At 37.5% G+C, this 14,541-nt stretch overlaps 1 protein-coding gene across 3 annotated transcripts in view; it reads right to left on the reverse strand.

Annotated features, from left to right (window-relative positions):
- The window catches only part of MAP2K5 (mitogen-activated protein kinase kinase 5), a 263,527-nt gene that overhangs the window by 193,765 nt on the left and 55,221 nt on the right, over positions 1-14,541 (reverse strand). For all 3 annotated transcript variants that reach the window (XM_060005718.2, XM_060005717.2, XM_060005716.2), the window contains exon 8: positions 14,053-14,117. In XM_060005718.2, coding sequence (XP_059861701.1) covers positions 14,053-14,117 — 65 coding nt within the window. The remainder of the gene's footprint in view (positions 1-14,052; positions 14,118-14,541) is intronic.

Genomic DNA, 14,541 nt, shown 5'->3' on the forward strand with positions numbered 1-14,541 from the left:
TCTCAAGAGTAATTGCGTGTATGATGACTTTTAATCATGATGGCAAAGCAAAAACACTGAAATAACAGCATTGCCATTGCCCTGTGAAGGGGGCAGGGCAATTCTTTCATACACCATGTGGAATAAATGCCACTGACTTAAGTTCCACTTCTCACATAGCATACTTCATAAAAGGTTAGTGAAAAGAGGGACACAATTACTCTGTGAATTATTTATAGAGCACTATCAAATGTTGGAATTTCTCCAAATGGACAGGAAACCTAACAAAACAATCCAGCCACTAAAATGGAGAAAGCAATAGTTAAGATTTGGCTTAAGAAATACATATATACACAATTAAAACAAAAATCTTTTGTTATTTTGTGAGATGTTTTTAAAACCCTGGATGTTGTCTTTTAATGCAATGACGTGCTTTCAGTAACCAAATGTAAACTAGCTATGGTTTTGAGAATGAAAATTTTGTTTTATTGCTTGATCTTTTTAGAGATTTGTTCTCTTGGCAGGTTTCTTTGGGGGAGGATTTTACCAATATGTCACATACTAAAATAGCCATCCACAGAAAAAAAATTCAAATAGTTTGAGGGAAATCAACACTGACAGTTGTTGCCTTCCATAATAGATAAACACATTAGCCAGGCTCTAGCTGTTAAAATAGGAAATCCAAAGTAAACAGCAGTTATAAACAGCTTTTATATAAACTGTACTAGTTCAAATAGCAGTCTGTGCCAACCTTCCTTCTGTCTAAAAATCCATTACAGATGCTGACTACTGACTGTAAAATAATTTATGGTTAAGCAACATGGCTCCCTAGACTGTTTAGTATCAAATCAAACATGTCATTAGGTCACAGATATTAACAACTCTTTCAAGATGCTGATCATACACAGGGCTCACAAATCAACCTGATGTATAATATGGGGAACCTGGCAGGGGTAGAAAGAGTTTTCTAATCAGAGAAAAGCTACCATAACTCTGTATCTTATGATTTCTTCTTCTTTCTATTTACTCTGGTTATACGCTCCTTCTTACTCCCACACCTGCCTCAAAGTTAACATGGTCATCACTGCCTCCATATTTCTTCCGTAAGTTGATATGGCCTGATTCAAGCCTTTAACATCAACTAGAGTAATGTCTTTTAATATATGGCCTAAGTATCTTTGAGATCAAGGAAGCTACAGTCATAGTGATCTCTTGATCAAAGCTTCTGAAAGAATGTAATGGGCAAAATGGAGAGGCAAGAGAAAGCCTAACGATGAAAATGAAAAACATGAGGCAATACATGTGGGGGAAAAAACAGGAGTATCGTGAGGATTAACTAGCTAGGAAACTTCTCTCCTGAAATGGCTTGATTACAGTATCATCTCTGCTCACAGTTTCTTGGTGGAAAGCTAACAATAAATCACTTTCCAAAATCAGATACAAAAATGACTATTTCAGAAAACCCCCTTCTACTAGTAATTAACATTTGATTATACTTTGTGGTTTATAAAAACTTTTTATATAAGGAAGGTATTTAATTTGCACAAAAATTTTTAAGGTAGATATTCTTATTATCCCCACTTTATAGATAAGGAAACCAAGGCTTGGTGAGGTTAACAACTGCTTCAAGATTCTTATCTCCTAAGCTCTGGAGTGGGATGTGGATTCAAGTCCTCTGAAGCCAAATCCAATGCATGTCCCAACAACCCTGTGTTATCATAAACTGACTGTTTCTCGATCCTCTAATTCCAGCTGTCTGCAAGGTTCTCTGGATATAGTCAGTTTTGGTTTTTAAAAAGCAATAGGGAAAATCGATTGAATGACTCACTTTTCAGAGTTGCATTAACTTTTTCAGGCCACTGGGGTACAATTTACTAAATTACCTCTCCTAGAACACTAAATAGTACCCTAGTGGGTCAAAGAGTAAATGCACCTCTGAAAAGTGAGCCATTTATCCCCTTCTTCCCTGTAGTACCAGATGTAATATGTCCCCTATGACAGAAATATTAACCCATTTCCATTAAAAACTCAAGAAATTGTCCAACACTAGAGAAAATGAGTATGGGGAAGTGTCCCTGGGAGAGGAAAACAAAACAAACAAAACTCTCTTCTATAATCCTGCCCACAATACTGGTGAAAAGTCATCATGTACTTATAGGAAAATATTGGGTTTTCATTCACTGGAAAATGATTTTAATCAAGACCTTAAAACAGGATAAAAAAATATAAATTCAAAAGCTGATGGTTTTCAGCAGGGAGATGCACAGAACATCATGATGGCTGTACTGCAGTATTTAAAAAATAAAGCCCCAGCATTTCATCTTGCTTATGTAATAAGATACATATCACAAACAGCTGTTCTTTCACACATCTCGCTATACTAGAGGTTATCCCTTTGATGGAAAAAAATTCTCTTGGCTAGCAAGTAAGCACATTATTACTTTTAACCTCTATAAAGGGCAAAAGCCTCTGAATACATTTCTGAGTTGCCACAGGAATAGCTATTGAGTGATTTAACAGTTGCCAGATACCTTAATAAAGCCAAACTTTAAGTTTTCAGCACTGTTAGTCCCTAACTCTTCTGGAAGATGGTTATGCAATGAAAATAAGACAACTTTAATTTAAGAATCATCCAGCTTCTAATTAAACTGCCATAGGCAGCTGGTTGGATAAGTTTTAATCAGTTTCAATCACCTATTGATTGGTATACTGAAGCCTAAAAAATTAAAAGTAAAAGATGATTGGGGAATTGTCCCATCTCTGAACAACAGTAGAGGCCTCTGTAAATAACTCCTCTTTTAACCATCAGCTAAATGAACACTTCAATACTGCAGTACAAAGTCTTCTGCAAAATTACTTTAACTAACAAGCAGAAATTTATCAGCTTCAGCCAAAATCAATGCTGAAATCAATTTGAACACTGTTGTGTCTAAAGGGGCTCATTGGCAATTTAGGGAAATTACACCATGTAAATGCCTGTGCTTTAATTGAACAGTTTCATCAACTAGGCTGTGATTGCTGTCCATTCATTTATTTACTTTCACTGCAGATACCATTCTGCAAAGGAATGGCTTTTGTCAGGCAGGAGAGAGGCACTTTATCTTCATTTTGTGCACTTTTGTGCATAACAGACTTCATGAAACTGGCGTATCATGACTAGGGTCAAAACAAACCAGGAGCAACTTTTTCCTTTAACATAAAAACTGAACAACACTCAAACTACCATCATACCTTCCACCATCCAGGGACAGTCATCTTTAAACTCAGTAATACGGAAAAATCTGTGCCTCTATGTTTTGGACAACAGAGGAAAGTATTTGGATTCTAAACTCAATTCCACCATGGTATTCTTTTTGAGATATCTGTAGTGACTTCCAAAAACATATAAACTGTATTAGAACATTCTCTCCAAAAATTAAGCAACATTTTGTTTTACAACGTCCTTTGAGATTAGTCAAGAGGAGGTGCTATTCTCCAACCCATTCAGGAGAGTAAGGCTTAAAGAAGTCATGTATTTTCAAAGTAAGATTAATGGGAGGAGAAAGGGAGAGGGGTCTGTGTGGGAGGAAAAAAACAGACTTGTTTACAAAGACCAGCAGCTGAAAACATCTACAAGATTCCAATGATGATTTAAATACACAGACAAAAGCACTCACAAAATCACGGGCAATGAAAAAACCCAAAGGTGTAATTTCTGGAGAATCATATGCTGAAGTGACTGAAGTCTGGAGATAGGCATTAATGTTTTAACACTGAATTAATCAGTTAATTCAAAGATTACAAATTCCAGGGAAGGAGAGAAGAAAGAAGACAGCTGTTTGTTCATATGGGTCATTTGTAAGGTACATGTGCCTGATGCAAAAAATAAAAATACAAAATGCAACTGTAGTATATTTGCTAGAAAATGCCATCAGAAATTCTTAGGCTTGCACATAGTTTGCTTACCTTAGCTCCTTAGAATCAAAATGTAATTATTTACTAGTAAGGGCACTGGGAAAGGACCAAGAAATACGAAAGCATGAGTTTCAGTGGTGGTTCTATCCCTTGTCTTGCTTTGACTCCTTAGGGAAATCCCTTAATTTTGGTGTGTCAGTTTCATCATAGGTCAAATGAGGATGGTGATACCTACTCTACCCAGCTATATTCCAACGCTGCTGGGGATAACCCTTGGCATGCTATGGTGGCCCAGGTTGGAAACACAAATGCAGCCATACGATTCTGAGCAACCCCTGCATCCTGGGTGTATGAAGGAAGGGTCTTAAAACATTTTGCTAGGCTTCCAGGGAAGCAGGGAAACTTCTCATTTACCTCTTCAGTCAGTAACCCCACTATACTCTGCAACACTCACCAAGAATTACCTTTAAAAAAAAGTTAAAAGGAAGAAGAAACAAATGGTGTCCAGAAGCTTAACTGAGTACACGTGTGTGTGGTAAAAAATCACTCTGTAAGTTTACCCAATATACCATTTTCTCTACCACTATAAAGTTTCATTGGCTATATTTTGTGTTGCTGAGACAATGTAAAAATATATTTTATTCATAGTTTTTAGATAACTTTTCAGAAAACTTAATTACGGTTTAATCAGAGCTTTATGTTTACTGACTAAGTGTATTATTACATTTTGCTGTTATAGTTAGCAGTCGTAACAGAATCAGTATGTTTGAGAACGTTATACAATACATATTTTCCAAATACACTAAGCTTGTTAAAATGCTATATTGATTGTGCCCTAAAGCAAGTTCTAATTTTGTCTGAACATTTTTCATTTCATTATTTGAATTCACAAAACAAAAACCACGAACTCTGCTTTGAGCAATAATACTGTACATTCCTTTTCTTTCTTTCTCTTATAATACTGACCAGGTAAAGTATGGAAATTTTAGGGTCAAGAGGAAAACATAATACAAAGTCACACTTAAAAATCAAAGTAATGTTTAAAAAAACTTGATGCCTAATACCCACAGCCCAAGTTGCTATTGCTATTTCCCCCTCTAATTTAGTAACCTGCTCCTCCAATTCAGTTTTGTTTCACAAATCAGAACCTAAACTTATTTCACTCCAGTAAGGCAGCAATTTAACAGGAACATGGTCTCTTATATCAAGGTAACCAACGACAGAGCAATGAAAAAAAATTGTGGCAGAAAGTTATACACAGTAAATGCCTTTTGGACTTTCCAGTGAATTATTTTCCCAAAAAAGCAATTTAAGTAAATACCCTAGATGCTATGGTATACAAATATTTGCTTGTGCTATATGCCAACCAAGAGTCTATAATTTTCTAACACATCAGATACTGTAAAATAGCTAAAAAAAAAATGTGTCTTATAAATCAAGAAATGCACCACCTCCACTAGCACAACCATACAATTAATCTAGGGATTCAATTATTAAATTCAAAGCTTTTGATAAGTAAAGACCCAAAGGATAGACCAAATAACAAGTTATGTTGCAATAATTCTGTCAGTCAAGTAATGGTTGCTTTAACATCTACTAAAAAGCATCTAAAATTAACAACTAGAGGTGGTGCATCACTGACTTTCAGGATTATATATTAATTTATATCTCACATCCAAAAATAATTTGGGTTAAAAATTAGGAAACTTAAGAGTGTGAATGGCAAACAGGAAAACCCTGGCTTGAGAAGTAGGCCCAAGTACTGACCCTAGGTGTCAGAACAAATTAAAGGTGTACAACTCGATGTTTTGATACTGAGTTCTAGTCTTTTTTTTTAATTATTTTATTTTTATTTATTTATTTTTGGTTGCATTGGGTCTTTGTTGCTGTACGCAGGATTTCTCTAGTTACGGCGAGCGGGGGGCTACTCTTCACTGCAATGCGCGGGCTTCTCACTGCGGTGGACTCTCCTGTTGAGAAGCATGGGCTCTAGGTGAGCAGGCTTCAGTAGTTGTGGCACACTGGCTCAGTAGTTGTGGCTCGCAGGCTCTAGAGCAAAGGCTCAGTAGTTGTGGCACACAGGCTTTGCTGCTCTGTGGTATGTGGGATCCTCCTGGACCAGGGATCAAACCCGTGTCGCCTGCACTGGCAGGCAGATTCTTTTTTTTTTTTTTTAAATAAAGTTATTTATTTAATTTATTTATTTTTGGCTGTGTTGGGTCTTCATCGCCGCACACGGGTTTTCTGTAGTTGTGGCGAGCAGGGGCTACTCTTTGTTGCAGTGCACGGGCTTCTCATTGTGGTGGCTTCTCTCATTGTGAAGCATGGGCTCTAGGCGCACGGGCTTCAGTAGTTGCGGCATGCAGGCTCAGTAGTTGTGGCTCACGGGCTCTAGAGCACAGGCTCAGTAGTTGTGGTGCACGGGCTTAGTTGCTCTGCAGCATGTGGGATCTTCCCAGACCAGGGATCGAACCGGTGTTCCCTGCATTAGCAGGCAGATTCTTATCCACTGTGCCACCAGGAAAGCCCCCACAGGCGGATTCTTAACCATTGCACCACCAGGGAAGTCTCCTGAGTTCTAGTCTTGATTTGACCGTGGGCATGCCACTTAACCCTTCCAAGCTTTTTTTTTTTTTTTTTTAATTTTGGCCGTGCTGCGCATCTTGCGGGATCTTAGTTCCCTGTCCAGGGACTGAACCCGGGGCAACGAAGACCCAATGCAGCCAAAAATAGATTTAAAAACAAAGACGAGCAATTTGAGGTGGGCCTTCAGAAGAACACAAAGCAAACCTGTTCCTCTGTCTACACAAATGCCCTTCAGACTTTTTTATGTCAACTGTCATGGGACCCCTTAATTTTCTCTTTTTCAGATAAAAGTCAGCCAATTCCTCTGACCACTTCTCAACTCAAATAACAGTTCCTCCATGAGGCCCTTCCTGTTACCTCCTGAGGAAGTAGCTAAAAGTCGTCACTCCTCCCTTGGCCCCCCAGAGGCTGTGTGCCACACAGACAGACACACAGTCTGGACTGTGAGGCCCCGTACTTACCTGTGGACAGAGCTTCTCCCTCTACCTGGACACAGCTCCAGTGAGAGCCTGGCTGTCCCCAACAGCTGACACAAGTGCCCTCCACACAGCACATGCTCAGAACATGCCCCACTAATGAATGAAGGAGATTAGACAGGCAAATTTCCCAGACCCCGTGTTATTCTCTCCATGCTCCTCTGAGTGGTCTCTGAACTGTCCACATCTCTCTGTAAACCCAGTACCCAGAACTAGAGACAAAAATCCAAAAGTGGCACCCTGCAAGATGAAGTCAATCCCAAATGAGATACCCTCCTAATGCAGCCAAGAGAACAGATTTTAGTGTAAACTAGATCTCTTCCACCCTATAAAAATAGAAGTGTGCTAATGCTTATCTGTTCACAAAGACTTCTGCTGGGGACTTAAATTTCTTTATAAAGAAAGCACTTTTATTAAAATAAAATATTAGAAAGAAGTCTTGCTGCTTCAAAACTATTTTTCCCTAAAAGGAGATAGGGTTGAAATACTTAGATTCAGCAAATTCTTACTTGAAATATTACCATAATGTATTGATTTTTACCAGACTCAATTGACTGAAAAGTTGTTTGTGTAGCAATATTGGCCAAACCAATATACTAGAACGATTTTGTTACCCACAGTAATCAAGTGCATTTCTGAAGTATAATTATACTGTCATAAAAATAAAGCCAAGATACCCTTTTCCAAGCAATAAAACAATAGGGGCTATAAAACAGGAAGAAGAAAAGGCTAAATAAATGAGATTTTTTAAAATGAAATTTAGTGTCTTTCAAAAACACCGCTGCCACCTCTTCCTTCCCTTAAGCGAAGGTTAGCAGAAAATGATCAATACTTCAATCTCAATAAACTATTTCAATAATAGTTAATTCGGGTGGAAACAGAGCCTGAAAATCTCTGCTCAGCGACCTGTGACATCCTGTCATGTTGGCTGGATGCCAATAATCCATCACTGCCATAATGGATATGAGCATGTGTGAAGCTATGGGAACATGGAGATGGGGCAGCAAAGGTGGGAAAGGTGTAGAGAATCAGGAGCTCAGGTTCATTCTTCAGATTCTAATCAATACAATACACATTACTGTATGAAACAAACCTATAACGGTGAATGCTGAGACAGGGAGAGAGGGAAGCATGCATAATTAATTTTATTTGACAAATACTCATTGATTTTCTGAAAATATTAATATCTTTGCTTGTCACATGATACTATAATACAATCCAGCTATATACAAGTTATTTAATTTTACATTAAGATGATGTCTTGTTTGCTTGTTTAAAATATGATCTTGGCTGCAAGGAAAAGGTGCTTCATTTGATTGGAAATTTAAAGTTAAAATAAATCAAACAATCACCCTAGCTCTTGGGTCAATATCAAAACCATTTAAAAACTACTCTTAATTTACAAGATGCACTTCAGGGAAAAAACATAAAGGAGTGGAGTCACTGATACAGTTGTCAGAGAAGCTGGGGTTAGGCCTGTTTTGGTTTGGCACCTTCAGGTTGTTTGGTGAAAAGGGAAGTGAGAGTTTTTCTGGGTATTATGTGGTTCCCAATATTTTCATCAGGGAACCTCTTTGTTATGCTTTCCCCTCAGGGATCCTATGTTTTAAAATATTTTGTTTACTAAACAGCATTTAATTAGACAACAATTCATGTATTTTCTCATTTTCTAATTTTCATGAAATAAATCATGTTAAGTGTAATGAGCTGATATAATTCCAGCCCCGAAACAAAAATGTAATGTTTCAGTTGGTCTGTACAGCCATATCATGAGGGCAGAATACAATTTAATAGCTCCTGTGATCTCAATTACCATCTCCAAGGACCATCTTCACCCTGTCGCCCAACAAATATTTCATAAAATTGGTAAGACAACAGAAATGAAGAGAAACCAACACCTTTGAGAATTATTATCCCCTCCCTCTTCTCTTGTCTCTAGATATGGTCAAATTAATTTTTAAATAATGGTATATATCCGATCTTCAAAATGCCATGTAGTCAGCATATATGCTGCTGATTAAACCACTGAGAAAATTCTACCACAAACCCAGGTTAGACCCTTAACTGTACTGTAGGAAGCAGCTGGATTTAGAAAGTCCACTAATATTTTCCAACACCTAGAGATTAGAATACATGGCCAGAAAGCTGACAACTTGAGTCTTAGCCTGAATAATTTGCATTAAGGAAAAAGATAACATAACAGATGATCCTTAAGTGCTTGCTGGCTCACTGACTTAGCACGACCTAAATCCTAAGAGTTAGATACTACTTCATTTCTGGACCCAAAGCTTATGTGACTCCATCAAACAATGCACTGAAGGAGCAAAGGACCTGAGTGACCGGCCTTCATTATCACAAAATGTTTCCAAAGTAACTGGGCCTATTAATTACTTTCATTTCTACATGACATACTATCCAAGAAAAACAGACAGTAACTAGAATGTTAATGGATACCAAATACTCAGTTTTAACATCTGAAAGAAAATTAATCATTCAAACATATGCCCTTAGTTGAGAAATCCCTACTCTTCTCGGTGAATGTTCTAAAACAATTACACAGTCTCAAAATTATGCAGCCTCTAAAACTAGCCAGGTATGGGGAGGATCCAATTAAAGAGCTCTACTAAAACCTGCTTGGAAAAAACCTCCACTTGCCTCATTCTCATTCCAGCCAACACATATAAAGCATCTATTCTATCCTTAGGACAGTGCTGGGTACACTAGAAAATACAAGGAAACACAATGGACTCTGCTTGACCTTGAGAAACAACACTGCCTTGGGGATAAACAGAGTGGAAGGACGAGATGCTGTGTAGAGTGCTGGCTTTGCCACATGAATGTGAGCTCTAGCTTTTTCCAGTGGAAAAATGTGCTTACCATTATACCAGCTGTCCTACAGCAATTTGAAATTAACTATGATAAAAGAGAATATATCTTGAAACTCTGAAAAGAATCATTCTATTTAAGTTAATATATAAGATATAATAATAAATCATATTCATGAGGCAACTAGAGAATAAAAGGAAACAAAGAAGTGTATGATGTATCATAACATAATGCAGAACTTCTCAAAGTTAATTCAACACAACTCTAATTCTGTGAGATATTCCTCAAAAAAAGAATCCCATGGCCAAGTAAGCACAGGAAGCCCAGGGATTAACGATTTGTCTATCACTGGTACTATCACGAACAGTAGCTAACGTTTAGTAAGTGTCAGTTACAGTGCTGTCTTTTCTATGAAACATCTGATTTAACTGCACAGTAACTTTATAAGATAGGTATTATAGGTATATTATCTCCATTTTACACATGGGGAAACTGAGGTAGAAGACGTTACGTAACTTTCCCAAGGTCACACAAGCTAGTTAGTGGCAGGTGCAGGGTTCACACCCAGAGCCTCCACATTTAACCGCAACACATACTGTTCTCTATTTCCCCGAAGTTTTCGAAATTTATTGTGAATCTACCAGAAGGGAATAGAACATGTGTGTTTCCTGATTTATTTTTGTGGAGAAACTTGTAGCACTCTGGGAAATGGAGCAATAATTAAAGTGCGTTCATTTCCTTTTCTTAAATTATTCTTCTTCCTAGGCTTGGGCTATACTTTAGTCTAGGGTATTTCCTTTATGATCTATTTCATCCAAACTAGTAATCCAACAGATACCACAATTTAAAATTACCTGCCTAGATCAATATCATAATAGTAGCGCAGCAGGGGACTACACACAGAATCCACGTTTGGTTTAAATATCTGGGCCCAGAAATTCATATTGTATAACTGAGGAGAACATCTAGACTTAAAGGATGAAAATGTGATCAACTATTAAATACTATATATTGCAGTTACACAATATCATATCCCTTGAAACTCACAACACCCCATCAAGTGGAGCAAATAAGACTGAAATATTAAACTTTTGCTTTACATTTATTATTCTTTATAAGAAAAAAATTAAATAGGCCCATTAGGCAGTTTTGCTACCAATGAGTGGATTTTCCAATATTTTCTTCATCTAGTTTATGTAGCATAAACTGTAATGTAATCATTTTTGTTTGAAAAATCACAGTTTTTATAGTCAACACCATTAAGGTAAACTTAATATAGGAGAAAGTCAATCATAACACACCAAACACTTAGTTTTACAGAGACTTCAGTAAAGTGGCTTTTCATTTCCTGATGATTATACAATTTCTTTGTGCTGCACTAAAAGCCAGGGATATAAGAACAACACAAATTGAAACCCAGACAGAAATGAAGACCAATGATCAATGATAAGTGGTTATTCAATGTGATATCTTCATGTCTCTCCCCTTAAGAATCACCTAGGCAATAAGTGAAATGTCTTCTTTTTTATAAGAAATCTATTACATAAAATAAAGTTACTAAAATGATCATGATACTGGCACTAACCCTCTGTAAACAACCACTGTCAAAAACATACTAAGGGCTTCCCTGGTGGCGCAGTGGTTGAGAGTCCGCCTGCCGATGCAGGGGACACGGGTTCGTGACCCGGTCCGGGAGGATCCCACATGCCGCACAGCGGCTGGGCCCGTGAGCCATGGCCGCTGAGCCTGCGCGTCCAGAGCCTGTGCTCCACAGTGGGAGAGGCCACAACAGTGAGAGGCCCGCGTACCGCAGGAAAAAAAAAAAAAAAAAACAAAAAAAAACCATACTAAATCTTACAATACATACTGAGCATTAGCAATGGTAGCTAACTAAATGAACCCAGGATAAGTCGCTCATGTCACCGCAACATCCTAGCAAACTGAAGAACTCATGCTTAAGGACGTCCCCTTGGATACTGTGGCCCTAATAAAAAGAAAATGTCTAGCCATGCTTCTTAGCTAAAAACAACATAACCCAGGCGAATGGGGAGTTATTGTTGAATGGGTATAGGGTTTCAGATCTGCAAGCCAAAAAGAGTCCTGCAGATGGACGGTGGTGATGGTTACACAACAGTGTGAATGTACTTAATGCCACTGAACTGTAGACTTAAAAATGGTTGCGACTGTAATTTTTATGTTATATGTTTCTACCACAATCAAGAATACCAGTTAAAGAAAAACAACACTAACATAATTTTATGTTGTAATTTTTCCTTGCTGGATGGGCATATTATTTCCACTTCCCTGTATCCCCTCTCCCTTTTATGAACCTGTTTTAAGATAAAAGGTTAAAATTTTAATATCTAGGATATTATTTCTAATAAAAATTACCTGATGGAGTTTGGTGGTCTTACGCTTTCTCCCTTCTAGAATAATAAATAATTATTAGAATAACATCTAGAATAATATCCTACCCTTCTAGGATAGTAAATTCACAATAGGTCTTCAATTAAAAAATAAAAACATGCTTGAGAATCAAACATTTGGTGAAACAACAAAAATAAGTAGGTTAGGAGTCTAAAGAAATGTTTTTGGACTCTATTCGACCAATAAAAGGAGTCAAAAGAGTTGCTAGACATCTTTTCTGTTTTATTACACCTGAACACCAGCATAAAAGCATTAAGAAAAAGAAAGGTTGAGATTTTGAGAACTGCTCCCTCCAGGGAACTCAAGAGAAGTAAATTGGAGTGTACATGTTCCTTCTTATTTCTAAAGGTACCTGAACTCAAGAACCTTCAGGACAGGGTAAAAAGTCAAGTCAGATAAGAGTGAGGAAGAGAAGACTAGGACGAAGAGATGCTATTTATGCAGTACTGGGGGACTGCATGGGAAGGAATGCTAGTATGATTCACGGAAGGACAACAAACTTTTTAGACACATGAGGCATCACACATTTTAAGGGCAAGACCCAAGGATTGTGAAAGAAATGTGTTATTATTTAATTCTCTGAATTATCATAGTGGAAGCACTTAACTTTCAGACCAACTATTCACCATAGTCAGTTATCTATAGGAAAAAACAATCCAAATATGTAAGCATACGTTCTTAAAGGACTATGTTAAAGGACTTTAGGAGAAAGGACTCACATCCTGGCTTTATCTACAGAGAGGACAGAAGCCCTGGGTGGGGGACTGGATCAGATAACTTTGAAGGAGCTTCTAACCCTGAGAAATCTGATTCTATGCCAACACTGTATCTGTGTGGAGGATGTTCTGGAATTTTAGGATGTGATCTTTTGCATTCATGGGCAACAGGGCGATTTTGCAACAGGGCAATTTTTATCTGTATTCACGTCATTAGTAAGAACTTAAAATTCTAAGAAAATCAGTAACCAGTTAAACATAAATTAAATAATTTACAACTTTGAAAACATATATTAATATCAATAGTAAAACATCTAAGGTAAAAACACAATCATAATGTGATGCAGGGTTAGTGTATATATGGAAAACAGCTCTCTGGAGGAAAGCTTTATTACTCCCTCAGGGCTTTCTTACAGAGTATGGATTTTTTAATTCCTAGTGGAATATTTTTCATACACCATTGCAGACTATTAAGTACCAGACATTACATTATGTAGTTTAAACTTTGCACTACTGCACGAGAAAGACTTCCCTGTTGAGAGAACTATTTTTTACGGTTAGCATTTTTTAATATGAAAATGAACACTTCTTTAGGGTAAGATCACTGCAATTGGAATTTGGGAGAATTTTATAACTTAACATATTCATCAATGTGTAGAAATTCTCTCAGGGAGTAGGGTGAGGAGAGAAGGAAACACAACAGGAAGAAGGCTTTTTAATAACTGAGTGTTGACACAGGGCAAAGCAATGGTATTTATAAGGTTTGTCTTCCACTGAGCATAGCTGTACGTACACAGGCAGGGGACTAGCATAGGGTGCTAGCAAGTTAAAAAAAATAAAAATAACGGTGTTAAAGAGCGAAGGAAAAAAATACATTAAACTTCAGGCCGGTTAAAGGTACGCTTGCTAATGGTGGACTACTAAATGCTCACCCAGGAGAGATGCAGACTCAGAAATATTAAAAAGGCAATATAAATGCACTTTTCCAAGCAATTCCTGAGAAAATAGATTCCTTGCAGAATTTTGGAGTCAAATGTGGAAATAAAATCTAAGCACTGGTGGTCATTTAAAAATCTTTGCCATGGAGAACCTGGATACCCACATTTGGCAAAAGTGGATAGAAAGTTTAAACAAAATTGACTACTCACTTGTAGACTGTGCCTCCGTTGCCATGACCAAGAGTGTCTCGATACCGTATGTCTTGTTCATTCATCTCCACAAGAAAGAAAGAAAAACAAAAAGGGTGTCATGCTGTGGATGGAAATGTCAAGGAAAAGCAACTCTGGGCCATAAACAACAAGCAGTCTGGGTCATTTCAAGTTCAGCTGCAAGAACGAGAAGATCAATACAACATTTGCTGTCCAATTTATAAAAGACGATACCAAGGGACAAAGTGATGGAAAGTTTAATGACAATTTGTTTGCCTGGGTCATTTCATTAAAGTTTGATAAAAGGTGTCAAAATGGAATGATATAACATAGCTCAAAAGGGTCAGGTCAGAGATACTGATAAGAACACAGTCTCCAGCACTACATAACCACTGCCAAACAGCACTGCACATAACCAAAGTCAAACTTGGCAAGAAAACACACACACACACACACACACACACACACACACTTCTAGTAATCCAATGC

This window comes from Delphinus delphis, chromosome 2 (assembly GCF_949987515.2).
Source record: "Delphinus delphis chromosome 2, mDelDel1.2, whole genome shotgun sequence".
Lineage (NCBI taxonomy): Eukaryota > Metazoa > Chordata > Mammalia > Artiodactyla > Delphinidae > Delphinus > Delphinus delphis.